The sequence below is a fragment of the Caretta caretta genome, chromosome 23 (genome assembly GCF_965140235.1).
Source record: "Caretta caretta isolate rCarCar2 chromosome 23, rCarCar1.hap1, whole genome shotgun sequence".
Classification (NCBI taxonomy): domain Eukaryota; kingdom Metazoa; phylum Chordata; order Testudines; family Cheloniidae; genus Caretta; species Caretta caretta.
Window position 1 is genome coordinate 4,643,061 of NC_134228.1, and position 22,764 is coordinate 4,665,824.

The 22,764-nt window shown below is 52.2% G+C and overlaps 2 protein-coding genes across 6 annotated transcripts; both read left to right on the top strand.

Annotated features, from left to right (window-relative positions):
• On the top strand, nucleotides 1–8,747 carry TBCB (tubulin folding cofactor B). Its single transcript, XM_048832970.2, has 6 exons — nucleotides 1–179; nucleotides 4,965–5,108; nucleotides 6,002–6,098; nucleotides 7,513–7,704; nucleotides 7,834–7,906; nucleotides 8,355–8,747. The coding sequence occupies exons 1-6, from the start codon at nucleotides 54–56 to the stop codon at nucleotides 8,470–8,472; spliced, it is 750 nt and encodes a 249-aa protein (XP_048688927.1). The 5' UTR covers nucleotides 1–53; the 3' UTR covers nucleotides 8,473–8,747.
• Nucleotides 8,748–16,633: 7,886 nt separating this feature from the next.
• SDHAF1 (succinate dehydrogenase complex assembly factor 1) lies at nucleotides 16,634–20,197 on the top strand. 5 transcript variants are annotated; one of them, XM_048832972.2, is made up of 4 exons: nucleotides 16,780–16,996; nucleotides 17,153–17,283; nucleotides 18,024–18,143; nucleotides 19,206–20,197. In XM_048832972.2, the coding sequence occupies exons 3-4, from the start codon at nucleotides 18,079–18,081 to the stop codon at nucleotides 19,513–19,515; spliced, it is 375 nt and encodes a 124-aa protein (XP_048688929.2). In that variant the 5' UTR covers nucleotides 16,780–16,996; nucleotides 17,153–17,283; nucleotides 18,024–18,078; the 3' UTR covers nucleotides 19,516–20,197. The 5 variants fall into 5 exon arrangements, with proteins under 5 accessions (XP_048688930.2, XP_048688929.2, XP_074978700.1 ...); XM_048832973.2 differs by lacking the exons at nucleotides 16,780–16,996; nucleotides 17,153–17,283 and adding an exon at nucleotides 16,634–16,734; XM_075122599.1 differs by having other exon boundaries at nucleotides 16,780–17,283.
• The last annotated feature ends 2,567 nt before the right edge of the window (nucleotides 20,198–22,764 follow it).

Sequence of the window (22,764 nt, forward strand, 5' to 3'; positions counted from 1 at the left end):
GCGAGCGGGCTCCCGACGGCGGGCGGTCGCTCGGCGGGTGCGGCGGCGGCACCATGATCCTGTCGGGGGCGCTGGGCGCGGCCTCCCCGGCCACCGTGTCCGTCTCCATCAGCAGCAGCCTCAACTCCTTCCGCGCGCAGAAGCGCTACGGGCGGGGCCTCACCATCGCCGAGTTCAAGGTACCCGGGACCGGCCCCTCCCCCGGGGACCGGGCACCGGACCGGACCGGGACCGGCCCCTCCCCCGGCCTGACCCACAGCCACCGGACCGGCCCCGGCCCCTCCCCTGGGCACCGAACCGGACACAGGACCGGCCCCTCCCCCGGACCGGACACCGGACCGGACACTGGACCGGCCCCTCCCCCGGACCGGACACCGGACCCCGGACCGGACACTGGACCGAACCGGGACCGGTCCCTACCACGGCCTGACCCACACCCACCGGACCGGACCGGGACCGGCCCCTCCCCTGGGCACCGAACCGGACACAGGACCGGCCCCTCCCCCGGACCGGACACTGGACCGAACCGGGACCGGCCCCTCCCCCGGCCTGACCCACACCCACCGGACCGGCCCCTCCCTGGGCACCGAACCGGACACAGGACCGGCCCCTCCCCCGGACCGGACACTGGACCGAACCGGGACCGGTCCCTACCACGGCCTGACCCACACCCACCGGACCGGGCACCGGACCGGGACCGGCCCCTCCCCTGGGCACCGGAGCGGGACCGGCCCCTGCCCTGGCCTGACCCACACCCTCCGGGCACCGGACCGGCCCCTCCCCCGGACACCGAACCGGGGCTGACTGACACCCCCCCAGGACCAGCCCACTGGGACTTTCGCTCCCCCACACCCCTGTCCAAACTGGGACCTCCTGACCCACACCTTCCCCGCAGTGCAGTCGCCCCTGACAGCAAATCAGGACACGCCGGACCCGATGCTGAACCCTCCGGCGCTGGGGTGGGATTGAGATGTCCCTAGGGCTGACTGACCAGGACCAAGCCCTGTGGGTCCCCTGACTCCCTCCCAACCAGGGACTGACCGAACCCGTCACTGGACCAGAACCAACACGAACCGTTATTACCCTGGCCCGGGCCAAGCCCTATGGGACCCCCCCATGCCCTCGACACTGGCCTGATCCCCACACTCCCGACGCTGGACCAGATGGATCAACACTGACCCCACTAACATCTGCCAGGGCCTTCACAGCCTGATCTCCTTGGGACTAACCCCACTCCTGGGAGCCCACTGACACCTGCTAGGGCTTGACCCGCCCTTGGACCCTGGACTGGGATCCCCCCCCCCCCCCCCCGAGAACCTACCAGGGCCTGACCCATTCCCAGACCAACACCCCACCCCACCCTACTGCTTGGGATGGATGCTGACACCACCGACACCTGACCCCCCATGGCTCCTGCAAGGACCACACTGACTCCTTTTTAGGACCTGATCCTCCCTGGCTCTTCCTGAGCTGGGGACTTCTCTCTGGGACTAATCTACCTAGTACTAGACCTTCCCCAAATCTCTATGGGATCTTCCCACGTGTTGCCATTGGTGAGGGCAAGGCACCAGGGCTGAGCTCCCATCTGCTGCCCTCCCCAGGGGCCCAGGCGAGGTGGCAGGAGGAGCTAGCCTCTCATCTGAACTCTTCCTCTCCCTGCTAGGCCCTCCCCGACTCCTGTTGCTACTTACTTGATCCCTCACCCTATCCAAAGCCGGCCCCTGCTCTGCTGATTCTGAAATTGTCCAGCTGATGGGGCCTCTATTGTTCCCCTTCTTCCAGGACCCTTCAGTGACCCCTTCTTGCTCCCCCAACATATGCCGATGAACAGCATCCTCCTTCCATGCTTCCTTTGTTGCCTTTTCCTCGGGTCTTTGCACTGAACTCTTTGCTTGGATCCCTCAGACGCCACCCCCATTTTCTCCTTAAAACATGCTTGATCCATGTGGCCCTGTTCTATATGACCTACCCCAGCTTGGAGTGCTCCTTTCTTTTGTGTTTTAATTGGTTTTAAGGAACCTGGGGTGAGATTTTAATACAAACTCGGGGAAGCTTAATAGATTTAGTAGATCCCATCAAGCCCAGGTCCTTGAGGCAACACGGGTTATTCCCTACAGCTAGACTGGGAAGGATTAGACGTTTATCAGTAAAAGTCAGTAATCATCAATTTCACCAGATAGCCCCCCTCCAAAAAGACCTCCCTCAATAATAATTGAAATTTACAGAGAAGCAAAGTACATTTCTCAAGCGGCGTTTTTCTTACTTTGATTTAGGGCTGTTTTGACAGGTGGTGGTGGCCAGTTGTGTTCTAATGGTTATCGAGCTCTAACTTTTTGAACTTCAGGGTCTGCTGTCATTAAACAATTAGTCTGTTCTCTCCATGAGTTCCTGCAATTGTGAACATTTAAATAGATAAACGTTAAGAAGAAGAAGCTTAAAACAGTGCAGTTGAGCCAGAACTCAGTTCAGGTGCTCGTAAGCAACAGTAATGAGTCCCTGCCTGACTGAATTTCCTGCCTCTGCTCAGCCGAGAGTCCTGGCTGGGGTCTGTGCTCTGCCCGTTCAGGACCACAGGCTCCTTGCATCTGCAGGAATCGGTAGCTCTGCTGCCATGCCCCACTCACTCTGTGACAGCAGGAGCTGTTCAGCGGTGGGATGAGTGTGTGTGGGGAGAGCAGAGACCCCAACCAGGACTCTGTGGGAGAGGCCACCCTGCTGCTGAGTGGCTTCTGCCCCCTCGATTATCTGAACAAAATGCCGGCGTGTCCCCCCGTGCTATTCGGAGAGCTGGGAGTACGCTGTACCTTACCTCTCCTATTCAAGGAACGAGGGATTCCTGTCAGCCTGGAGCAGCGTCCTGTCTCCGGCAGTTGCCAGTGTTCCAGAAAAAGATGGGAGAACCCTGCAGTAGGCAGACCCCATCCTAAATGGCTCCTTGTCCTGGCCTAAGGAGTCTCTGTTCCTGGTGCGTGCATCCGTATTTGTCAGCTTTTGCCAGTGACCAATGAGACCCTATAGTAACGGGGGAAATATACTCCCCCAAAATCACCCCTCAGATAACCCCCTCTCTTCCCCCTAAGCTCCCATAGAGAGACCCATCCGTGCAGTTTACTCTGAAGGCAAGCAAATCCGGAGATCTCCTGATCTCAGCGGAGATCTCCTGATCTCAGCGGAGATCTCCTGATCTCAGCGGAGATCTCCTGATCTCAGCGGAGATCTCCTGATCTCAGCGGAGATCTCCTGATCTCAGCGGAGATCTCCTGATCTCAGCGGAGATCTCCTGATCTCAGCGGAGATCTCCTGATCTCAGCGGAGATCTCCTGATCTCAGCGGAGATCTCCTGATCTCAGCGGAGATCTCCTGATCTCAGCGGAGATCTCCTGATCTCAGCGGAGATCTCCTGATCTCAGCGGAGATCTCCTGATCTCAGCGGAGATCTCCTGATCTCAGCGGAGATCTCCTGATCTCAGCGGAGATCTCCTGATCTCAGCGGAGATCAGGATGGCAGGGATGGGAGGGTGGACCTACTGGGAAGTGTGTAATGGGATCAAAACCAGCATCTTCAACTCCCCCTTGGGGCCCACTGGCAGGCACTGAGATTCCAGAGCGCAGGTGTAATATACCTGTGGCAAGATGGCAGCTTCTTAGTAATAATACCTTGCCTGTGTGGAGGGCTTTTGATCAGTCATGCTCAAAGTGCTTCACAAAGGAGGGCAATATCGTTACCCCATTTGACAGATGGGGAAACTGAGGCACGGGGAATATTTGGACCAGGGTTGCCCAGCGGGCTAATGGCCAAGCCAGGAACAGAACCTCTGAATCCTAGTCTAGTGCTCTGTCCACTAGGTAACACTGCCTCCCTGTGGAGCGCATGGTAGTTACCTGGCACTGAGGTGCCCAGTACTGATTGTATTGTTTTGGGTTTGATTGCTTTCTAGCTGTATCCCAGAGCAGGGAGACAAAAATACATCTGCAGCCTACAGCCTATTGGCCTGTCTTCCTGTCTGTTCCCCCACCGTTTCCCATGCTTCTTTCTCTCACTAAACTTGACTGCTTTTTTCCCCCTCACCCCCTCTTCTCCCCTACCAGACAGGCGAGCTGCAATTCTCCATCCTGAAGCACCTGCCCCTCCAGCCGCTTTTGCTTATTTCTCTGGCCTCTCTGGTATTTGCAGTGACCCAGATCCTGTCTGAATAACTCTCCCCACAGCAGCTCTGGGGTGCATTGTGGGTCCCTGAGAAGGGCTCCATCAGCAGAAAATCCAGCCATGCCAGGCAGCCAAAAAGTGGATTAACTGCAGCTCAGCAGCTGGGGGCTTGTGCCCAGCTGTCTAACTGATGAGCCACCACTTCCTCCCCTGCAGCAGTTGGCTCTTTGCCAGCTGCTGGCTGCTGTTTGTTGCTTTCCATCAACATGTATTTATTCTCTCGGAAGGGAAAACTGATCTATAAAGCAAAATCTGACCCTGCAGGAGCTGTGTCCAGCTCCCCATGCTGCTAGGGTTGTGCTGAGCACTGATTGGTTTGCTACCTTCTGCGCTCTGTAGGACCATGTCTCTTATCAATCCCCTGTGCTCTGATCTCTCCACGTCTGAATCTGCCTTCCTGGGTGGGTTGCTGCTTCCCCTCTGTTCTCTTCTGCAATTGCGATCACTGCTGAATTAATGCCAGAGCAGCTCCTGGCAAAGCATTGGACCGGGAGCTACCTAGCCTCGGGCATCGCTGCTGAATGCGTCACCATTGCAACCAAAGCTCCATCTGAGAATCTACGAGACTGTCTAGCCCAGATTGCTTCTATCTCTTGCATTTTGTAATGTTCCTGGGTCTTATTTTCTTCTGTAAGCTCCATGATGCCTGCTTGGTCCAGTTGTCCTCTGTGGGTGGCTTTGCGGACTCTGGCTTGTATGTGGCAATGGAGTTGAGGATGTGGAAGTGCTGATCTCTGTTGTGTCTCTCCTTTCCCAGTGCAAACTAGAGCTGGTGGTGGGAAGCCCAGCATCATGTATGGACTTGGAGCTCTACACGTCCGATGACAAATTTGTAATGAAACTGGACAGCGATGAGGCCTTACTGGGATCCTACCCCATCGATGACGGCTGTAGGATACACGTAGGTATCGGGGTTGCAGATCCCCAGCGTAGACAGTGATGTGAACTGCAGCGTATTCTATCCCTGTAGCACTAAAGAGCCCGCAGGACTCGACTTTTCCTCAAGTCAAGAAATGACGTTTGTTTCCTCATAAAAGAGCAGAGATTTTAGGTCTGTGAAGGGGTTTTCAGTCACCAAATGACTTAGCAACTCGAGTCTCGCTGAAAGGCAGCGGGCTGTGGGTTACTGAATCATGCAGGTGCTTTGAAAAACCCACACCCATGATCTAAACCCCCACCCTGCAAAACTTGAAGTTTGTGTGTAAAGTTCTGCTTTGGCTTGTTTCTTTGGAGACTTTTTTTCTGTCAGAACTGACTAAATTAGCAGCACTTGGGTTCATAAATTATAACGCCAGACAGAACCATTAGATCATCTAGTCAGACCTCTGGTGTGACACAGGCCGTCAGGCGTCATCCAAATGACCCCTCTATTGAGCAGCCTTGTCTTCAGTACAGCCTGAGGGTGTGTACACCCAGCAGACCTTCCCCCCACTTGGCAGCGAGTCTCAGAGCCTAGGTCTCCAGACACGGGCTCGTGCTATGGTGCTAAAACTAACCATGGTGACGTTCCCACTTGGGGTTTGAAGCTGGGATGGGGGGTTTCAGAGTCCCAGCGTGAATGTTTTAGCACCATAGCATGAGTCTGTAGACCCAGGCTCTGAGACTCACTGCTGTGGGTTTCTGTGCTGCATAGATGTAACGTATGGCACGCGTTCCAGGGACCCCTTGGGATGCCACTACCCTGAATTACGCAGCTTTAAACATCAGGTACCGGGGCTCAGTTAACCAAGACTAGGGCTAAAGAAACTGGTGTGAACAAGAGCGGACTCTGGTAATTTCCATTCTGTTCTCTAGGTTATTGACAGGAGCGGAGCCAGGGTCGGCGAGTACGAGGATGTGTCGCGGGTAGAGAAATACGAAATGTCTGCCACTGATTACGAGAAGAGGCCAGGTAAGGGTGACAGCGTTGCCAAAAGACCCATTTTTGCAGGATTAAAACTTCCATTCCAGGATTGACATTCAAAGCCTGGTGGGTTTGATATCAAATGGAGCTCACCCGTTTGTCTTGGTCACATACGTGTTCCAGAGTGGCGCACACGTAAACAGCAAAGCACCTGAAAATACCCCCTCGGCTGGCTTTGGCTGGGGGGCAGGAGGGTGGTGGGGTGTTCTGGTGCTGCTGTCCCCAAATGGCTGAACTCACATCCCTCCCCATGAGAGAAGAGGGCCGTGAGGATAACGCCCCATACACCAATGCCAGGTGGGTGCATAGTGAGAACCGCAGCATGTGTCCTGGGTGCGGTGGCTCAGCTTCTCAGGGTGCCTGGCTTATCTGTACTAGAAATGCACCATGCGGGCAGCAACCCACCGGCATCCTCCACCATGAGGTGAGGGTTTGTGCATTGTTGCTTTCTGTTTCCCTCAGTGCTGTCCAGTTTAACTCAAACTGTGGAATCAATGGAAGGTTAAACAGATCTCACTGGCAGCAACCTTGCCTTGCATAATTTCCACCCACTCCTTGTTCCCCTCATTGCTCTCCTCCCCTGTGTTGCCCTGAAGGACACTTCACTCTCCTTGGCATTGGTACCTTCCCTCTTACGCGTGCTTGGGCAAGGAGTTCCTCCGAGGCGAGAGATGGGGAAAAATGAGATTGTTACAATCCGACTTACTGTAAATCTCCGATAATAAAAGGGAAATCTTCTACTCCCTTTTGCAGGAAGAAATGCTTTCCTTCCTCTAGGGCCAAAATACCGACTGGGATTATTTCACAATCAGTTTACTCTTACACAGGTGAAGACAACCATGAACGCCCCAGTGATCTTATTTTAGGTTTGGGAGGCTTGTATGATTACAGATGTAGTATGATGAGTGGGAACTGAAAAAAGAGGGTCTGGTTTCAAGAGGGACCTGATTGCGTGTGACACCGAGGGGGTTCATTGTATAATGGGCCATGCTACTACCAGATACAGGCCTCTCAGCATGTAATCTTGGCCTCTCTCTCTGCATGCCCGGTAAAGATCTTTCCAGCACAGCCTCTGCCTCCTGTGTTGCGTATCGCTAACGAAAGATGGATGGCGGCAGTGAGATGTTTTACTGCTGCTAGGTTGATCTGGGCCCCAAAGGTAGGTGTTTGAAGTGGAGAAAATTGACGAAGGAAACATGAGACCGACCAGGGCTGTTGATTTTGTCTGTGTTGAGTGGAAAAAAAAAAAACAATGGAAAACAAAAAAAAAAGGGAAAAATAGATTTAAAAAAAAAAACTCAGTTCTAATCTTGTGTCCCATGATAGGTGGGAGTAGATGTTAAAATGTCCAAACCTGACTGTGTCCTTTTAAGACCAACCCTTTTCCCTCTCTGGCTTCCAGACTCTGTGCGCTCCTTCCTGAAGCGCAGTAAGGTGGGGAAGTTTAACGAGGAGGAGATGTTGAAGAAAGAGGCTGAGCAGGAGCAGAAACTAGCAGAAGAGAAGGCTCTGGCGGAGACCATTTCAGTGGGTGCTCGGTGTGAGGTACAGGTCTCAGGCCAGCCCAACAAACGGGGGACAGTCATGTTCGTGGGTAAGTGCCGCTGGTCCCCGGCTCTCAGTTCCTTTCCACCCTGTCTGTCTGAAAGGACAATTCTCTTAGTGAAGATCAAGCATACAAAGAGTGTCTGTGACTCGGTTTTGACTCTCCTTCTCTCCGTAGGGCTAGCAGAGTTCAAACCGGGCTACTGGATTGGCATCAAATATGACGAACCCTTAGGGAAAAACGATGGCAGGTAAAAACCCTTCCTCTGTCCAAGTTCTGTCTTGGTGCAAACGAGTAGCCCTGCTCTGTTCCCAATAGGGGCCCATGCCAAGCCAGGTTCTCTCAAAGGAAGCGAGGGGTGTGGTTTGAGCACCCAACGCCTCATCCCTGGACTTGCCCTGGGACCTCGCTCCATGTCTGTGCCTGTAGCTTGTATTGAATGTCACCCTAACAACAGTGCTGAGCAATAATCTGGTTTATTGTGGGCCAAACGCACGCCCGGGTGTTAACTGCTCTGGCCTGTATGGAGTGACACAGGGATGGCTCTACCCTTCCGTTAGGCCGGGGGAAGGGACCTATGAGGAAGACGGCAGTCACGGCTCAGCGTCTGGTGGTGCGTTGCCGAGACAGCTGTGCAGGGGAAGGGAGGGCTGTGTCAAGCTGCTGCCGAGCTCATCCCCGACTCTTCCTCTTCCCAGCGTCAATGGAAAGCAGTACTTTGAATGCCAGCCCAAGTACGGCGCGTTCGTGAAGCCTCAGTACGTCACCTTGGGGGACTTCCCAGAAGAGGATTACGGACTGGATGATGAAATGTGACCGGGAGACAGGAGAAAGGAGTCCACGGTGACCCGCCGCCTTCTTCACATGGCTGTCGACACGCTGCGGCGTCTCAGTGGGCTGCTGCATTTGGATCCTGCTAGAGGGCACCTAGGTGAGGGAGAAGATGTGACAAGCAGCTGTTTTGGTTTTTTTATTTCTTCTGATTGTATCTGTTTGTTCAGTGAAAGATGCCATATCCCTTTGTTTTTTCTCCCTCCCCTCCATACGCACCAGCTTAATGCAGTGACACTAATAAAGCTGCCTGGGAGGAACTGGCTGTGCAGCTTAGCAGTGATCCTTGTATCTGGAGTGTGTCTCGTGTGCCGAGATCCGGCCCGGTGGCTCCAGAAGCCATTGATCAGTGGTTGGATTGAGGGCACAAGGAACCCACAAAGCTCAGATTTAAACCCATGGGAAGATTTGGGTTGGGCAAAGGGTTTAAAAACGCAATGCATTGAGAAATAGAGCATTGTCCGTGTGACTATCGTGATCGACTGCGCATGGATTCGAACGTCCTCACGCTCGAACCAAGGATTAGGATCCTAAACCACAAAATCGGTATCAAGGTTGCAAACCCCTCCAGCATCCTGAGATGTTTGGAGCCAGGGTTTGGCTTAGTTCACATCCCTTTGTCCTTAAACTTTGCTTAATTGAAGGAGGTTACCCCACTGTGAGACACTCAATTTGAACTCCCCTTTATTCTCAAATCCCCCCCTCCCCCTCAAAAACCCCTACCCCAAGTAGAATTCTGGCCCTGTAAAGGGAGACGTGCCAGAGACCCCCTGAAGTCCTTTGCTGTTGATTTTACGCGCAAGGTGCCCAGATGCTAAGGTGATGGGCAGTAGAATAAACATGCATAGGTCTTAATTCTTAGAATGACAAAAGTATAAATACCTGCTGCAGTGCAGTTTACAGTTAGCTACTGATTGACTCAGTTGAAAGCTGCAGTATTCCCCTTCCAGGGTGTGTCTTGGACAGATGAGACAACCCTGAATTCTTGTCTATTACCTTTCCCCTGTGCTGCCTAGCTGCTGCAGTGACTAGAGAAGGCATAAGGTGTATTATTAAATCTTTAGCACCTCCTCGCTTGTGCCCCTGAAGTGTTAAGTGTTTGTCTGTGCGTAGCTCTCAATTTCCTGGTGCCTTGAGTTTAATTTTAGACAGCGGTAATTAAGGAAACAGATGTGTTCCCCAAAATATTAGTCTAGTGGCAGGTGACGGTACAGCCCCCTCTCTCTAACTGTTGTGGTTGATAGCGCGGAGATCCTTTGCAGCTGGCCGTCTGTGTGTGGATGTGCTGCTTAACCCTTCCCTGCCTCTTGTGTGGGTGACTATATAACGTCCAGCAGGAAACATTCTCTAACCCCCTCTCTGCAGAGCTCTCACAGCACCATGAGGGAATCCTCCCTTTTCTGACCGCCTACAGCTTGTATTTCTCTTCCCACAATGAGGCTGTTTCAAGACTCTCCTGTAGCTTAGCCTCCAGTCGCTGCCGTTGGGCTGCCCAATGCCCATTGTGCCGGGTCTGTTCTGGCAGAGGCACTGTGTCCCGAGGAAGAGAAGATCCTGAGCGCTCAGCTGGCAGGCTGCTTTCAGAAACGCACCAGTCGCGCCGTGAGGGGCGTAAGTGCGAATAGCATCAAGACTTCCCAAGTAACACGCTGTGACGTGCTGGTTGATCTTGTGACAATTTACGGTGCAAGCTTGATGGGTTTGGATTCCAGTGAGCGCTCTCCTCTCTAGCAGATTTGAAAGGCAAGTCCCCAGATGACCATATTAGAGTTTCCCACAATGCTTTTCACTAATGGAGAACCCCACTGTGGTGTTAGAAATGGCTGTAGGTCACTTCCTATGCAAGCTCCTCGAACACCTGAAGAGATCTTCCCCCGGTCTCGGTTACTGCACTCAGCTTGGGGCAGGGGGGCTCGAACCTGGGATGGTGGTTTCTAAATCCAGGAGCCTCCACTGCATCAACTGCTGCAGGCTCATCGACTGCTATATTGCCCAGGCACCACTAGAGGGGGACATATGAACAGCCATATCAGGTCAGGCCAGTGGTCCTAGTTCAGTATCCTATCTTCTGACAGTGGCCAGTGCCAGATATTGCAAAGTGAACTGAACAGGGCAGTTATCAAGTGATCCATCCCCTGTCATCCACTCCCAGCTTCTGGCAGTCAGAGGCTTGGGACACCCAGAGCATGGGGTTGCATCCCTAAATATCTTGGCTAATAGCCATCGATGGACCTATCCTCTATGAACTTGGCTAATTCGTTTTTGAACCCAGTTATAGTGTTGTCCTTCACTTGTGGAACTCCTTTCCAGGGGATGTTGTGGAGATGTACTTCCTTTTGTTTGTTTTAAACAGAGCTCCCCACTGAGTTGGTATGGGCTACGTGAATGCTTCTAGCGAGCCAAGCCCAAGAATCTTGCACCTTCCATTGTTTTAACAGTGGCTCTGACGCTGACTTGTGGTGTGATCCGTGGGCGAGTCACTTGGCCTCACTGCCTCTGGCTTGTGCGACATGATAACAAGCAAACATTCACTCTGCGTATGGTGTGATCACTAGATTTTGTTTGTTTGTTCTCTTTTGAGGACGTGATTGTGCCATCCTGGGGCTCTAAGGTCTTGTGTGAAGTCCCTTGGGATGTGTGGTTCTGAGGCTACTTTACAAAAAGCTTCTACTCCACCACATCTACCTTTAGGGTACGAAGGGAACAGGACTTCCTGGGCTGTAGTACGGTGGTCTCAGGATGCCCTACAAATGTTGCTTGCAGCAATGCAGCCTTTGGTCAGTTTCACAGTCGGGCAGCATGGGGGTGTGTGTGGAAAGCTAGTGGTGGTGAGAACTTTGATTTGATGGCAGGTCGCCTGGTCAGAATCGGAGTCTTCAAATGTGTGTGTTTCACAGGATTAGGATCATTCTGTCTTGATTTTTTTTAAAATCGCCTGTTGCCGAACTCTGGCTGAGATGTAAATTTGTAAAAACTGCGATGTAAAATCATGGTCTTGCTCTTCGAACCCAAGTGGGTTCATCATATTTCTTCTCCACGCTAGCAGCCTCTTCCAAGACCTTTCCACCGGAGGGATTGCTAGTGTATTTTAACCACCCTCTGAGCAGCGTTAAACCGTACACGCAGCAAGACTTCCAGAAGACTGGGATTTTTTTACTGGATGCATCAATTTTTCAGATGCACAAACTGAGCCTGTTAAAGGGGTCTGATCTTCGGGAAGTGCAGAGCATCAACTGCCTGAAAAATCACCCTCTTTTAAGGGTCTCAGTTCAGGTGCCCCCAATCGCTTGTCACTCCTGAAAAATGGTAACCTGAGACATGGAGCCAATGATGTGCTACTGTCAGTAGCAACAATGGGGAACGAAGGAACTCTTGTGGGCATCCAGTTCACAGTTGTTCAGCCAGTCAAAACCAGCGCATTGTTTGTGTCCTTTGCAAACCACACTCCTGCTATTTCCAGAACAGGATGGGGGCTGCAGGACGGACATGACCTCTGCTCTACATCCTCCCCCGCCCAATTGCTCCCGGAAGGGCATAGCTGTAACCTTGCTATGCTCTTGTTAATACTGCTTCTGCCAATGAAACAGACCCCGGCAGCCAGTTCAGCCTCGGGGCCTGGCTGAACTGATGTCTCCAGCTGCTGTGCTGATGACTCCTTCTGCATCTCTTGTAAACAAACTCCCCACGGGTCTTGTGTGACTGACACTGGAGTCACTAGCCGCTACATCACAGCTATTGTGGGTCTGGGCTATTGCTGCACTAAGAAACGTATGTGAGTAATTCTGGTCAGCTCTTCGTGGGTTTCCCCATGTGACTTTGGATCCTGGTGGAGAAAAGTCGTATCTGGTCTGATGCAGTAATTTGGTACGCTTGTATGGATATTGAACAGAGTAAAATGCTTTCTCCAACTGGATCAGTGTGAGGATTATCTGAGCTTACACAGACAATCGCCTGAAACCAGACTAACCGCTTGGTTAAACTTGTGCGTTAACTTTCCGTGGGAGGTTGTAAAATGATCCAGCGGCACTAAATGCACAACACTGTCTGTGATGCCGACCTACAACTGGGCAGGAAGTGGGAGTAAATCTGTTTACTGACACCCCCCTTGCCCTTTCTCCCATCAAAATCAGGGTTGGAACTCACATTGATGCCGGAGGGAGGAGGCTGGGTTGGTCCTTGGTAAATAACTTCTTTACCCTACTACTCAAATCTAGCAATTCCCTTTTTCTCTCAGCTAATGCTAGGCCATTCCTGCTGTCTGTCACAGCTTCGTGGCTTTAAATCCAGCTCGGCCAGTGGCTTTTATTTCACTAGGACATTGAAACCTGGATTAATCAGTCCCTTAAAAGTGTCCCAGGGCAATTACAACCTGTCCCATGGTAATGTTTGACTGCTGGTTAGGACTTCTAGGACTATAAATGGGTGTGTGTGTGGCGGGGGAAACGTCTCTTTGTACCAATGACATATTGTTAACATTGGTTAGGATCTTCCTAATGCGTACATTTCCTTTTAAAATGTGGTAACTGGATTTGCTGACCTAGCTCCTTTTGTTTAGCAAACAAAACTTCCACAGATTCTTTTTGTCTGGGCCCTGCCTGTTTCCTCTGTGTGGAGAATTATGTAGTGGTAGCTGATGCTATGCGATCATAATGACTAGAATAAAAAAATCCAAACCAAGAGTGGCCCAGCTTTTGTGCTTGCTTAGGAGGAGCTACAGGTAAGGAGAGAGGCCCAATGTCTGACCATGGGATCTACAGAGCAGCACTTGGTTCAACTCAATCCATGATTCTGCTGCCAACTGCCCCACAAGCTGGTGGACTCTTACAGTTTCAGGCCAACAGCACCTGCGTTCCCTCTCTGTGACCCACCAAGGGCACCCACTTACAGCTTCCAGGCTCCCACCTTTCACCTTCCTTGGGTCTCTCCCTTCTGACAGGCTTTTTTCCAGGCTGCACAGTTCCCTGCCTATGCTGTGATATCCCCAGCAAGCCAGACTGCCCAGGCAGGGCAGCTTTCTCTCCAGGTGTTATGAACAGTATAATTACCAGCAGTTCCAAGTTATCACACAGCTCTTTCTAGGCAAGCATGTTTATTCTTAAGGTGAAAGCATTACAGAGAAAACACATTAAAAACACTACAAGAACCTAAACCCATGCTTAAAAGCTTACCAGAGATAAGCCTCAGTCTCGGGTAGGTGTCAGTCCTCAAAAACCCGCAACTGGCTTTTTCTATGGTTACAAATTCGTAACTCAGATTCAGAAATAGAACCCAAGCTGGGCAGTTGAACTGTTGGTTTATACAGGTGGGCCCTTTGATCTCTTCTCGGACAGGTGCTCAGCAGACAATGGCCCCCTTCTCAGGGCGCAGCTGCAAAAGGCTGGGTTTTTGCGTAACTGGAAGTGGGTAATTTTCATTCACTCTCCCCTCCGGCTTCCCCGGGAAATCTACTTCATGCTTATTGTTTCATAACTCCACTCCTGCCTGGTGCAATTTTAATATAGCCCTCTGCCACTGCCCCCTGGCCTCACATCACCCCACCCCACCGTCCCTGCAGTCCGGCCCATAATAATGCATAAATGTTGCATTTAGTACAACGTGGCCGGTCTACACTTAAAACGCCGCATCGATGCAGCACTTAAGTGAAGATGCTCCCACGCTGCTGGGAGAGAGCTCTCCAGTTGGCGTAGTTACTCCATCTCCGCGAGAGGCTCTCCCGCTGATCTAGCGCTCTCTACGTGGCGGGTTAAGGTGGGCATAGCTACACCACTCAGGTGTGGATTTTCACACCCCTGAGCAATGTAGTTATATCAACATAGGTCTCTAGCATAGACCTGGCCTCAGCTTTTCAAGGATATTACTGGGACTCGCCTTATCTGTCCCAGACTCGGTCTCAACCACAGTGTCCAGAGCTGGGGAGAACAAAAGAAACTTGTTCTGGTCCATCCTCGGCCATCGTGTTAAGCCATCTATCATCCTGTTAATCATAGGAATTATCGCATTGGACCTTGTCTAGCCCACACGCCTGCCTGACCGCACCCAGCGTTAGATACTGCAGAGGACGGTGGAAGAACCCCGCAGCTGTGCCATCATCTGCCCGACCTTGGGTTTCATCCTGGTTGCTAATAGAGATGTGTCTAAGCCCTGAAGCAGGAAGTTTAAAATCCCTTCCAGACGTTGTTAACCAGTTATAATGCTGCATATAAATGCTGCTTAGCCTCACCCACCAATGCTGGCCAGGCAACTCTCTGTTTCCTTAGCAGCTTACGCAGTGAGCTCTACTGTATTTTTCTGTCCCCAACCTTCCATTGGCTGTAACTCTAAGCCTTGGAACCAGCCTGTGTCTTTCTGCGGAGGCTCTGTAGCGAGAGGTGGGGCAGTGGGTCTCTGACACGGATAAAAATCCAGTGGGTGGTTTCTGGAGTGGTTGCCCGGGCTTGCAGCCTCTTCTCTGCCCCTTGAGTATTGCAGTTGCACAACCCAGGCCAGGACTTGCCCTGTGGAACAGGGATCAGCAAAACACCAGGCCAAAGCGATGCTCCTGGACAAGTCTATTAGGTTTGTTCTATAGGGCCTTTATGTTGCAAATGAAGAAGGGGGCAAGTTCTCCCTTAAGGTACTTATCTGGCCCCTTTCACCTAGTATTTGAGCACCTCAAAATCTTTCATGGAGGTAGGGAGGGGTTATCTCCCTTGTACAGATGGGGAAACTGAGGCACACAGCAGCTAAGTGACTTCCCTGGCACCACACAGGGAGCCCAGGGTAAAGGAGGGACTTAAACCCAACTCTCACGCATCCCAGGCTGATGCTCTAACCTGTGGGCCATCCTTCTGCTTTACCCAGCCTGTTGTAAATGGGTACATTTCTAGAGAGCCCTCCAGCCCCAGGCATTCCAGAGCTCTGCCAGATTGCTAGTTTTGTTCTTTGTCTGTACAGGGCCTGGCACATGGGTCCTGGTTGACTCAGTTTCCCAGGTGCCACCGTAATATACCTAATAGAAATAAAAAATGTACGGCGCCTGTCACAATGGAGTCTTGTTCAATGCCTGAGGTGCCTAGGTGCTACCATAATATACCTAATAGCAATAAAAAATGTACAGTGCCTGACATGCCTGTTCCATGACTGGAGTTCCTAGGTGCTACCCAACATAGGCTAACAGCAGAGCATGCTCCCTCTACCTCCCCTGCTGCGAACGGCAATACCGAGGTGTAATGGACAAACCATGCTCTCGTATGTACAGGTGCCTCAAGGCTAAAACATCAAAGGACTGATGCAGTTCTGCACAACTGCCTGCTTCATCGTTAGCCCTGATCTGAGGACACTGTGGAGACTCGACTCATTGCATCAACAGGAGGGCCTGCTCAGGGTGAGAACGGTTATGGGAGATTGTCAGAGGCACGGTGGTGGCTACCTACTTAACTCCCATTGACGTTCCATGGGAATTAGGCACCTAACTTTGTACCTTTGGCAATTGTGGGACAGCTCAGTCCACGTAAAACCCACCTGCAAGCTGCTTTATGAATCTCGGCCGAACTACAGTGCTTAAAACACAGCCAACAGACTTTCCCTTGCTCCTCCAGCATGCCTGCTGTGGCAAAAGCTTATACGCACATCGACTAAATACAACAGATGCAAATAATGCGTTGAGCTAATGCCAGTGTCAACCAACACAGTTTGAACAGATGCAACTATCCATAGATTTTAAGGCTAGATGGGACCACTGGGATCATCTAATCTGACCTGTATAGCACATGCAAGGCCCTGCTCTTTCAGTTTTTGTTTAATATTCGCCAGGAATTTATCTGGGTTTATTAAAAAAAAAAAGGGGGGGGGGGGGAGGTTTGAAAATCCGGGCAAAAAATGAAGGGCACGGATTCCTGGCTCGATATTGGATTTAGTTGTGGGAGATGGGAGGACAGAACCAAGCAACAAAGAGAGGAAAGGTAATGAAGGGGGTGTCATGCGGTGGTTTAGTTAGTAAGCCGTGTGTTAACAGTATGTACATCGATGCATGCCTGCTCTATCTCAACGACTTTGCTTTGACGGACATGGATTGACACCCACTTCCCTCCCCTCCGATGAGCAACTTGCAATCTCTCCCTCCCCCCCCGCCACCACGTGGTGGGAAGCACATGGTCCTTAGCTCCTCCCTTCCTCTTCTCTGTGCCCGCCCCCCAGCGCCCTGCAGCCAATGGGAAGCGAGGGCTAAGGTTGCCGGTGTCTCAGCGTTCGGAGCCGGCTGGGGAACAGGTGCTGGGGTGGCCGCCGCTGCGGGCCTGGGGGGGCGCGGGGACGGGGGTGCTGGCCCAGCGGCGTTGCGGGGGGCCGGCCACGCACAGGGTTATCAGCCCCCGCGTTTGCCCTGCTCTTGGAGGTGGTGCTGGTTCTAGCGGCTGCTTCAATGCGACCCTACAATAACAAACCCCAGGAGACTGAGTCGCTGCTTGTCTCCCCCCCAGAAATCACTCTTTTTTCCTGGCCTAGCCCTGAGGCCCGGGGTTGCTCCTGGATTGTAAGCATGCGGTGATCCCCTTCTCCCCAATGCCCTGAGTGTCTCTCCCTTCCCTGCCCCCCAGCCTGAGAATCTTGAATCCCTGAAGGGACCAAATAGGAAAGGGGCTGGGGGGAGGGAAATTCTTTTCTTTATCTTCCCTCTCTCCCAACGCAGGATCTGTTCTCTGTGTCTATATTTACCAACCAGAGGATGTTCCCCCCCCCCACCACCACCCTGTTTTTTTCTGTTTAGTGACCAGAGTCATTGAAACGTCAGGGTGGCTCGAGAAGTCCACCTAGACCTAGGTATTTGTCTAATTCTTTTTTTCCCTCCGATGCTTCCCCAGAAGGGATCAGACAGGCTGAATGCAAGAGGGTGTCTCTTGTCCACCACCCCCTTTGCCATCAGTAATATCCTTTGGCACTGAGTTCCACAGGTCATACACTTTAAACATGTTGCTTTTTTTAATTAGAGCTGGAAGAAAGTTTTCCAAGGGAATGTTTTTTCCGTTGGAAAATGCCGATTCATCGACCACTTGTGGAAACAAGTCGATTTTGATGAAATGTTGTTTGGAGGGGAAAAAATGGAGGGAAAATCCACATAAAATTTCAGTTTTCCATTCATGAAATGACTCTTCGGTATCTTTAAATTTTATATTCTGTAATCCAGTGTAATGCATTTAAAAAGTCAAAATCTAAACGAAACATTTAGATCAACCCGCAGTGAATTTATTTGCAGAACTGTGTGCAACCAGAAAAAAAATTAAAATCCTTAAATTTCCAGCCTAAATGGAAAATCCAGTCCTACTTTTAACTACCAGATGCCCCCACGGCTAATATTAGGAGAGGGTAAACAAAAGCTCCTTACTGACCTGCCCTGAACCATTCCCTATTTTACATTTTCCTGTTCCCATGAGGATCATATTGATCCCCCTTTGAGAGTTGCTGATGAAAAGTGCTAGAAGAGTGAGGAATGATTATCCACCGGACATCAGTGAACTTAAGGGGCTATCCATTTCAAATGCACGTTCATTTTCTCCTGTCAGGGCTGGTGGCCTCAGACCATCCCAGTCTGGTTTCATGTGATTTCCAGCACGTGCTATGCGGATGGTTTCCTGTCTATTGCAGACCACTGCTGGAGTGGGACCTTCGCATATAGAAGTCGGGTAGGTCCTGGCGGGGTTTTTAGTGAGGAGTGTCATGTGGTTTGGTAACTCATAGTTCTTGGATGGGGCACAAGGCAAATCCCATCCTTTCGTAGTTGTTAAAGAGAAAAGTTTATTTGCCTTGATGTCCTAGCCAAATTCCTTAAATATCCCCTGACCCTTTATCCTCCAGTTTCAGTTGACCATAGCATTATTATTTATTTTTCACTTTCTGTTCTAATCTCTGGGGTGCTCTTGCTGTGCAGATAGTCTCTGTGCTCCACCCTAGAGCTGGCTGCATTTCAGTGATGTGTAGAAGTGAGGACATGTACTTTTTTTAAAGTGCTTGGAGCTTCTTCAGATTATTGTTTTGTGGCTAGAGCCAGTACCGGTTTACAATGGCGTGGTGGTGCTGGGCCCACACTCAGAAGGGTCCCTGGTGCCTGGACCGAGTGCGGGCAGAGCCTCAAGGGGGGGGAGAAGAGGCCAAGAAGGGGTGAGGCCTTGTGGCCAAGGCTTCAGGGGAAGAGACCGAGCGGGGGCAGAGCCTCAGTGCCAAGGCCTCAGGGGAAGAAGCGAAGAGGGGGCGGGGCCTCAGGGGAAGGGCCTGAGCGGGAGCGGGGCCAAGAAGGGGCGGGGCCTCAGGGGAAGGGCCTGAGCGGGAGCGGGGCCAAGAAGGGGCGGGGCCTCAGGGGAAGGGCCTGAGCGGGAGCGGGGCCAAGAAGGGGCGGGGCCTTGGGAAGGGCCTGAGCGGGAGTGGGGCCAAGAAGGGGCGGGGCCCTGGGCCCAAGGCCTCAGGGGAAGAGGCCGAGTGGGGGTGAGACCTCAGGGCCAAGGCCTCGGGGGAAGGGGCCGAGTGGATGGCAGCGCCACGGTCCAGGCCCTGGGGCCCGCCAAAGATTAATCCAGCCCTGGCTAGAGCACGTCTCCCTGCAGCGCTGCCAGGCCATTAGTGAAACTGAGGTAAATACTTGCATGCTGGGCTGAAGAGTGCATTGAAATGATTTCACAAGGGTGAGATGAAACTCAGCAGGCTACAAAGCCGTCACAGCTGATCTAATACCTCCACCTGTTCACTTCCAGCCCCTGTTTTGCTGTTGCGGCTCTCCCACATGATCTGAGCGGATCTTCCCGGTACACCATGGCACGGCATAGCAAGCTCCAGAAGCAAGTCTTGAGCTTGTACAGACAGTTCCTACGAGCCGGCAAAGAGAAGCCGGGATTCTTACCTTGCATACAGGCCGAGTTCCGGAAGAACGCCAGCATCCCCCGGATGGATGTTATGCACATTGAGTATCTCCTCCGCCGTGGCCAGAGGCAGCTGGAGCAGGTCAGAGACGGTAACACCAAACAAATGGGAACTTTTGTCAAAACCAAGCCGGAACAGCGGTGACCCCTGCTGGCTGGCGCCGGCGGCTTTCTTGTACTGGGACAGTTAGCGTGTGAATTCGGAGACGTGCCTGCTAGATTCTCACACCCCGTTCTGTTTGCACATGGGTCTGATCACAGCGAAGGAAAACTGTCCAGTCAGTGCAGTTGTGCTGCCTGGATTGGAGTTCAGTGGGATAAATAAAGCCTGGTTTAGGTGTCTTTACACGAGGAGCCGCTAGAGGATGAATTTGAGAAGCCAATCTCTACCATTCCAAGCGTTTTAATCATTCAGGGGTGGATGGGTGATCTGGAGGTGGCGTTCTTGGGACATAATCCGTTCCTACCCCTGTTGTCTCCTCTTTTCCATCCTGTAGCTAAAGTCAAACAGGCAGATTACCCAGAAAAGTAAAAGAAAGGGACAGTGGTGGGTTGAAATCCTATTTCTGTCATTTTTTTAATTATCTGTAGCTCCTAAAAGCCCCAGTCATGGGCCAGGCCCCCACTGTGCTAGGTGCTGTACAAACAGTGGATTTGGGTGCTACAATTCTTGAGGGCCCCACCAAAGTGCCTTAGAAGGACCAGAAAGAGCTGAGCGCCTGCCTTCTGAAAACGGGGTTCCCTTTAGGTGTCTCAAGACGGGCAGCTCCCTCTCCCCAACCCACTTCTGAAAATAAAGGCTTTGGGCCAAGGCGTTCTCCAGGGTGTACCAGCGTGTGTGTGTGTTGCCATGTGAGCTTCCCCCATGTGTCCCCCTCCCTCAGTGTACCTTGGCTCTGCCATGGAGGGACCATGTCTAGGCCTGAGAGGCTATTAGCGCGTGGTGGCTGGCTTGCTTAGCCCTGGTTTAAACTTAATAGTTTTACGGCTGTAGCTACCCTGGCCGAATCTTCCTAGCGTAGACGCAGCTTATCCCACCAAAGTGCCTTTGCCGGTGAGAGTTTATTCCAATGCAGCGAGTGAAGCAAGCTCTAGAGTCACAGAGTTTAAGGCTGGAAGGAACCAGTGGATCATAGAACTGGAAGGGACTTTCTGGGACAGCAAGTATAGTCCCGAACCCCGTCATATAACCCCGGTCAAAAATGTATTGAGCTCCATCTTCAGATCAGTTCAATTGTTTGCCCTCAGCTCCTACTGGGAGGTTGTTCTATCTCCTCTGATGGTTATAAACATTTCCAGCCTGAACTTATTCCTGGCCAGTTTCTATCCCTTTGTCCCTTAGATCACAAGCCATAAGATGTCACCTAATTACCCCTGTGCTGAGCCCAATAACTTGTGTTGGACTAAACCATCTTCTAAAAGGGCCCCTGGTCCTTGGATGGAGAATCCAGCATTTCCCTTGGAGGATGGTTCCAGTGATAAGAAATTGCACCTTATTCCTAACTTGGATTTGTCCGGTTTCAGTGTCCAGCCATCGGGTCTTGTTCTGTCTTTCTCTAGCTGAAAGAACCCTTTAGGACAGAGGTGGGCAAACTACGGCCTGCGGGACCGTCCTGCCTGGCCCTTGAGCCCCCGGCTGCTCCCCTGCTGTCCCCCGTCCCCCACAGCCTCAGGCCGCCAGCACTCTGGGCAGTGGGGCTGCGAGCTCCTGCCGGGAGGTGCGTCTGCGAGAGCCGCCGGCCTGCCCTGGTGCTCTAGACTGTGGCACGGCGCGGCTGCCAGTCCTGGTGCTTTGAGCGGTATGGTGGGGGGGGGGGAGTGGATAAGGGGCAGGGGGTCCCGGGGGACAGTCAGGGGACAGGAAGCAGGGTGGTTGGATGGGGTGGAGGTTCTGGGGGGGGCAGACAGGGGATGGGAAACAGGGGGTTGGATAGGTGTAGGAGTCCTGGGGGGGCTGTCAGGGGGTGGGGGTGTGGATAGGGGTTGGGGCAGTCAGGGGATAGGGAGCAGGGGAGGTTGGATAGGGAGTGGGGTCCTGGGAGGCGTGGTTAGGGGCAGGGGGTCCTGGGAAGGGGCAGTCAGGGAACAAGGAGCAGGGGAGGTTGGATGGGTCGGGAGTTCTAAGGGGGGGCGGGAAGTGGGAGGGGGCAGATAGGGAGCTGTTTGCAAGGCACAGCCTTCCCTACCCGGCCCTCCATACAGTTTTGCAACCCTGATGTGGCCCTCGGGCCAAAACGTTTGCCCACCCCTGCTCTAGGACGTGCTCTTTTCTCCTCACGGAGGTACTGCGACACTGCGATCCATGCTCTCATCATCAGGGGTTTTCTCCGGCCCTTGAATTACTTTGATGGCTCTTCGCTGCACCCACTCCAATTTTGCAGTGTCACTTTTCTGCCGGTATAACTGCGTCTACACTGGGGTTCTTGCAAAAAACCAAAAACCCCACTCCCCAATTGCCATGCTGAGAGTGGCAACAGTTAGTAGCGTAGGGCTGGCCTTATTTATAGATCTGCTCCTTATCCAAAGGACGCACCATCCCGCAGTGTGGAAACATTCAAGGGAGCTGAACCCAGGCCCCCGGTGTCATGGAGCTGGTGATGTGTGTATCCTCAGCTTGGCAGGTGCCGTGACTGCCTGGTGCCTTGAAGATGATATTGCTGCCGCTGGTGGCTTGATTCTCTGAAAGAGCAAATCGCTTTGGTTCTCAAATGTGCCGATCCTCCGAGTCCTTTGGCATTTACAGTCCATGCTATGGCTAGACTCCGCTGCAGCCCCTAAAAATCATAGCAATGTCGGGCTGGAAGGGACCTGGAGAAATCATCACGTCAAGCCCCCTGCGCTGAGGCAAGGCCAAGTAAACCCAGGCCAGCCCTGAAAGGTGTTTGTCCAGCCTGGTCTTAAAAACCTCCAATGACGGGGATCCCAAAACCTCCCTTGGGAGCCTGTTCCAGAGCTTCACTCCTCTGAGAGTTAGAAAGTTTTCCCTAACATCTCACCTAAGTCTCCCTTGCTGCAGATAAAGCCCATTACGTCTTGTCCTGCCTTCAGTGGACATGGAGAACGGTTGGTCACCAGCCTCTTTATAACAGCCATGAACATATTTGACGACTCTCTTAGATCAGGTCTTTGAAACTTGGATCCTTTTTGTTGCTCTCCTCTGGGATATCTCCAATTTGTCCACGTCTTTCCTAAAGTGTGACACCCAGAACTGGACACTGTGCTCCAGCTGAGCAGGACAATTACCTCCCATGTCTGACATCTGCCACTTCTCTTAATACACCCCAGGACGATGTCACCTTATTGAAGGGGTTTGTGTCTGAAGCAGCTTCTCTCTAAGGTGCTGCGATTGTGTTTCTCCACCTGAACCGTCTCGCCGATCTTGTTATGACTTGAA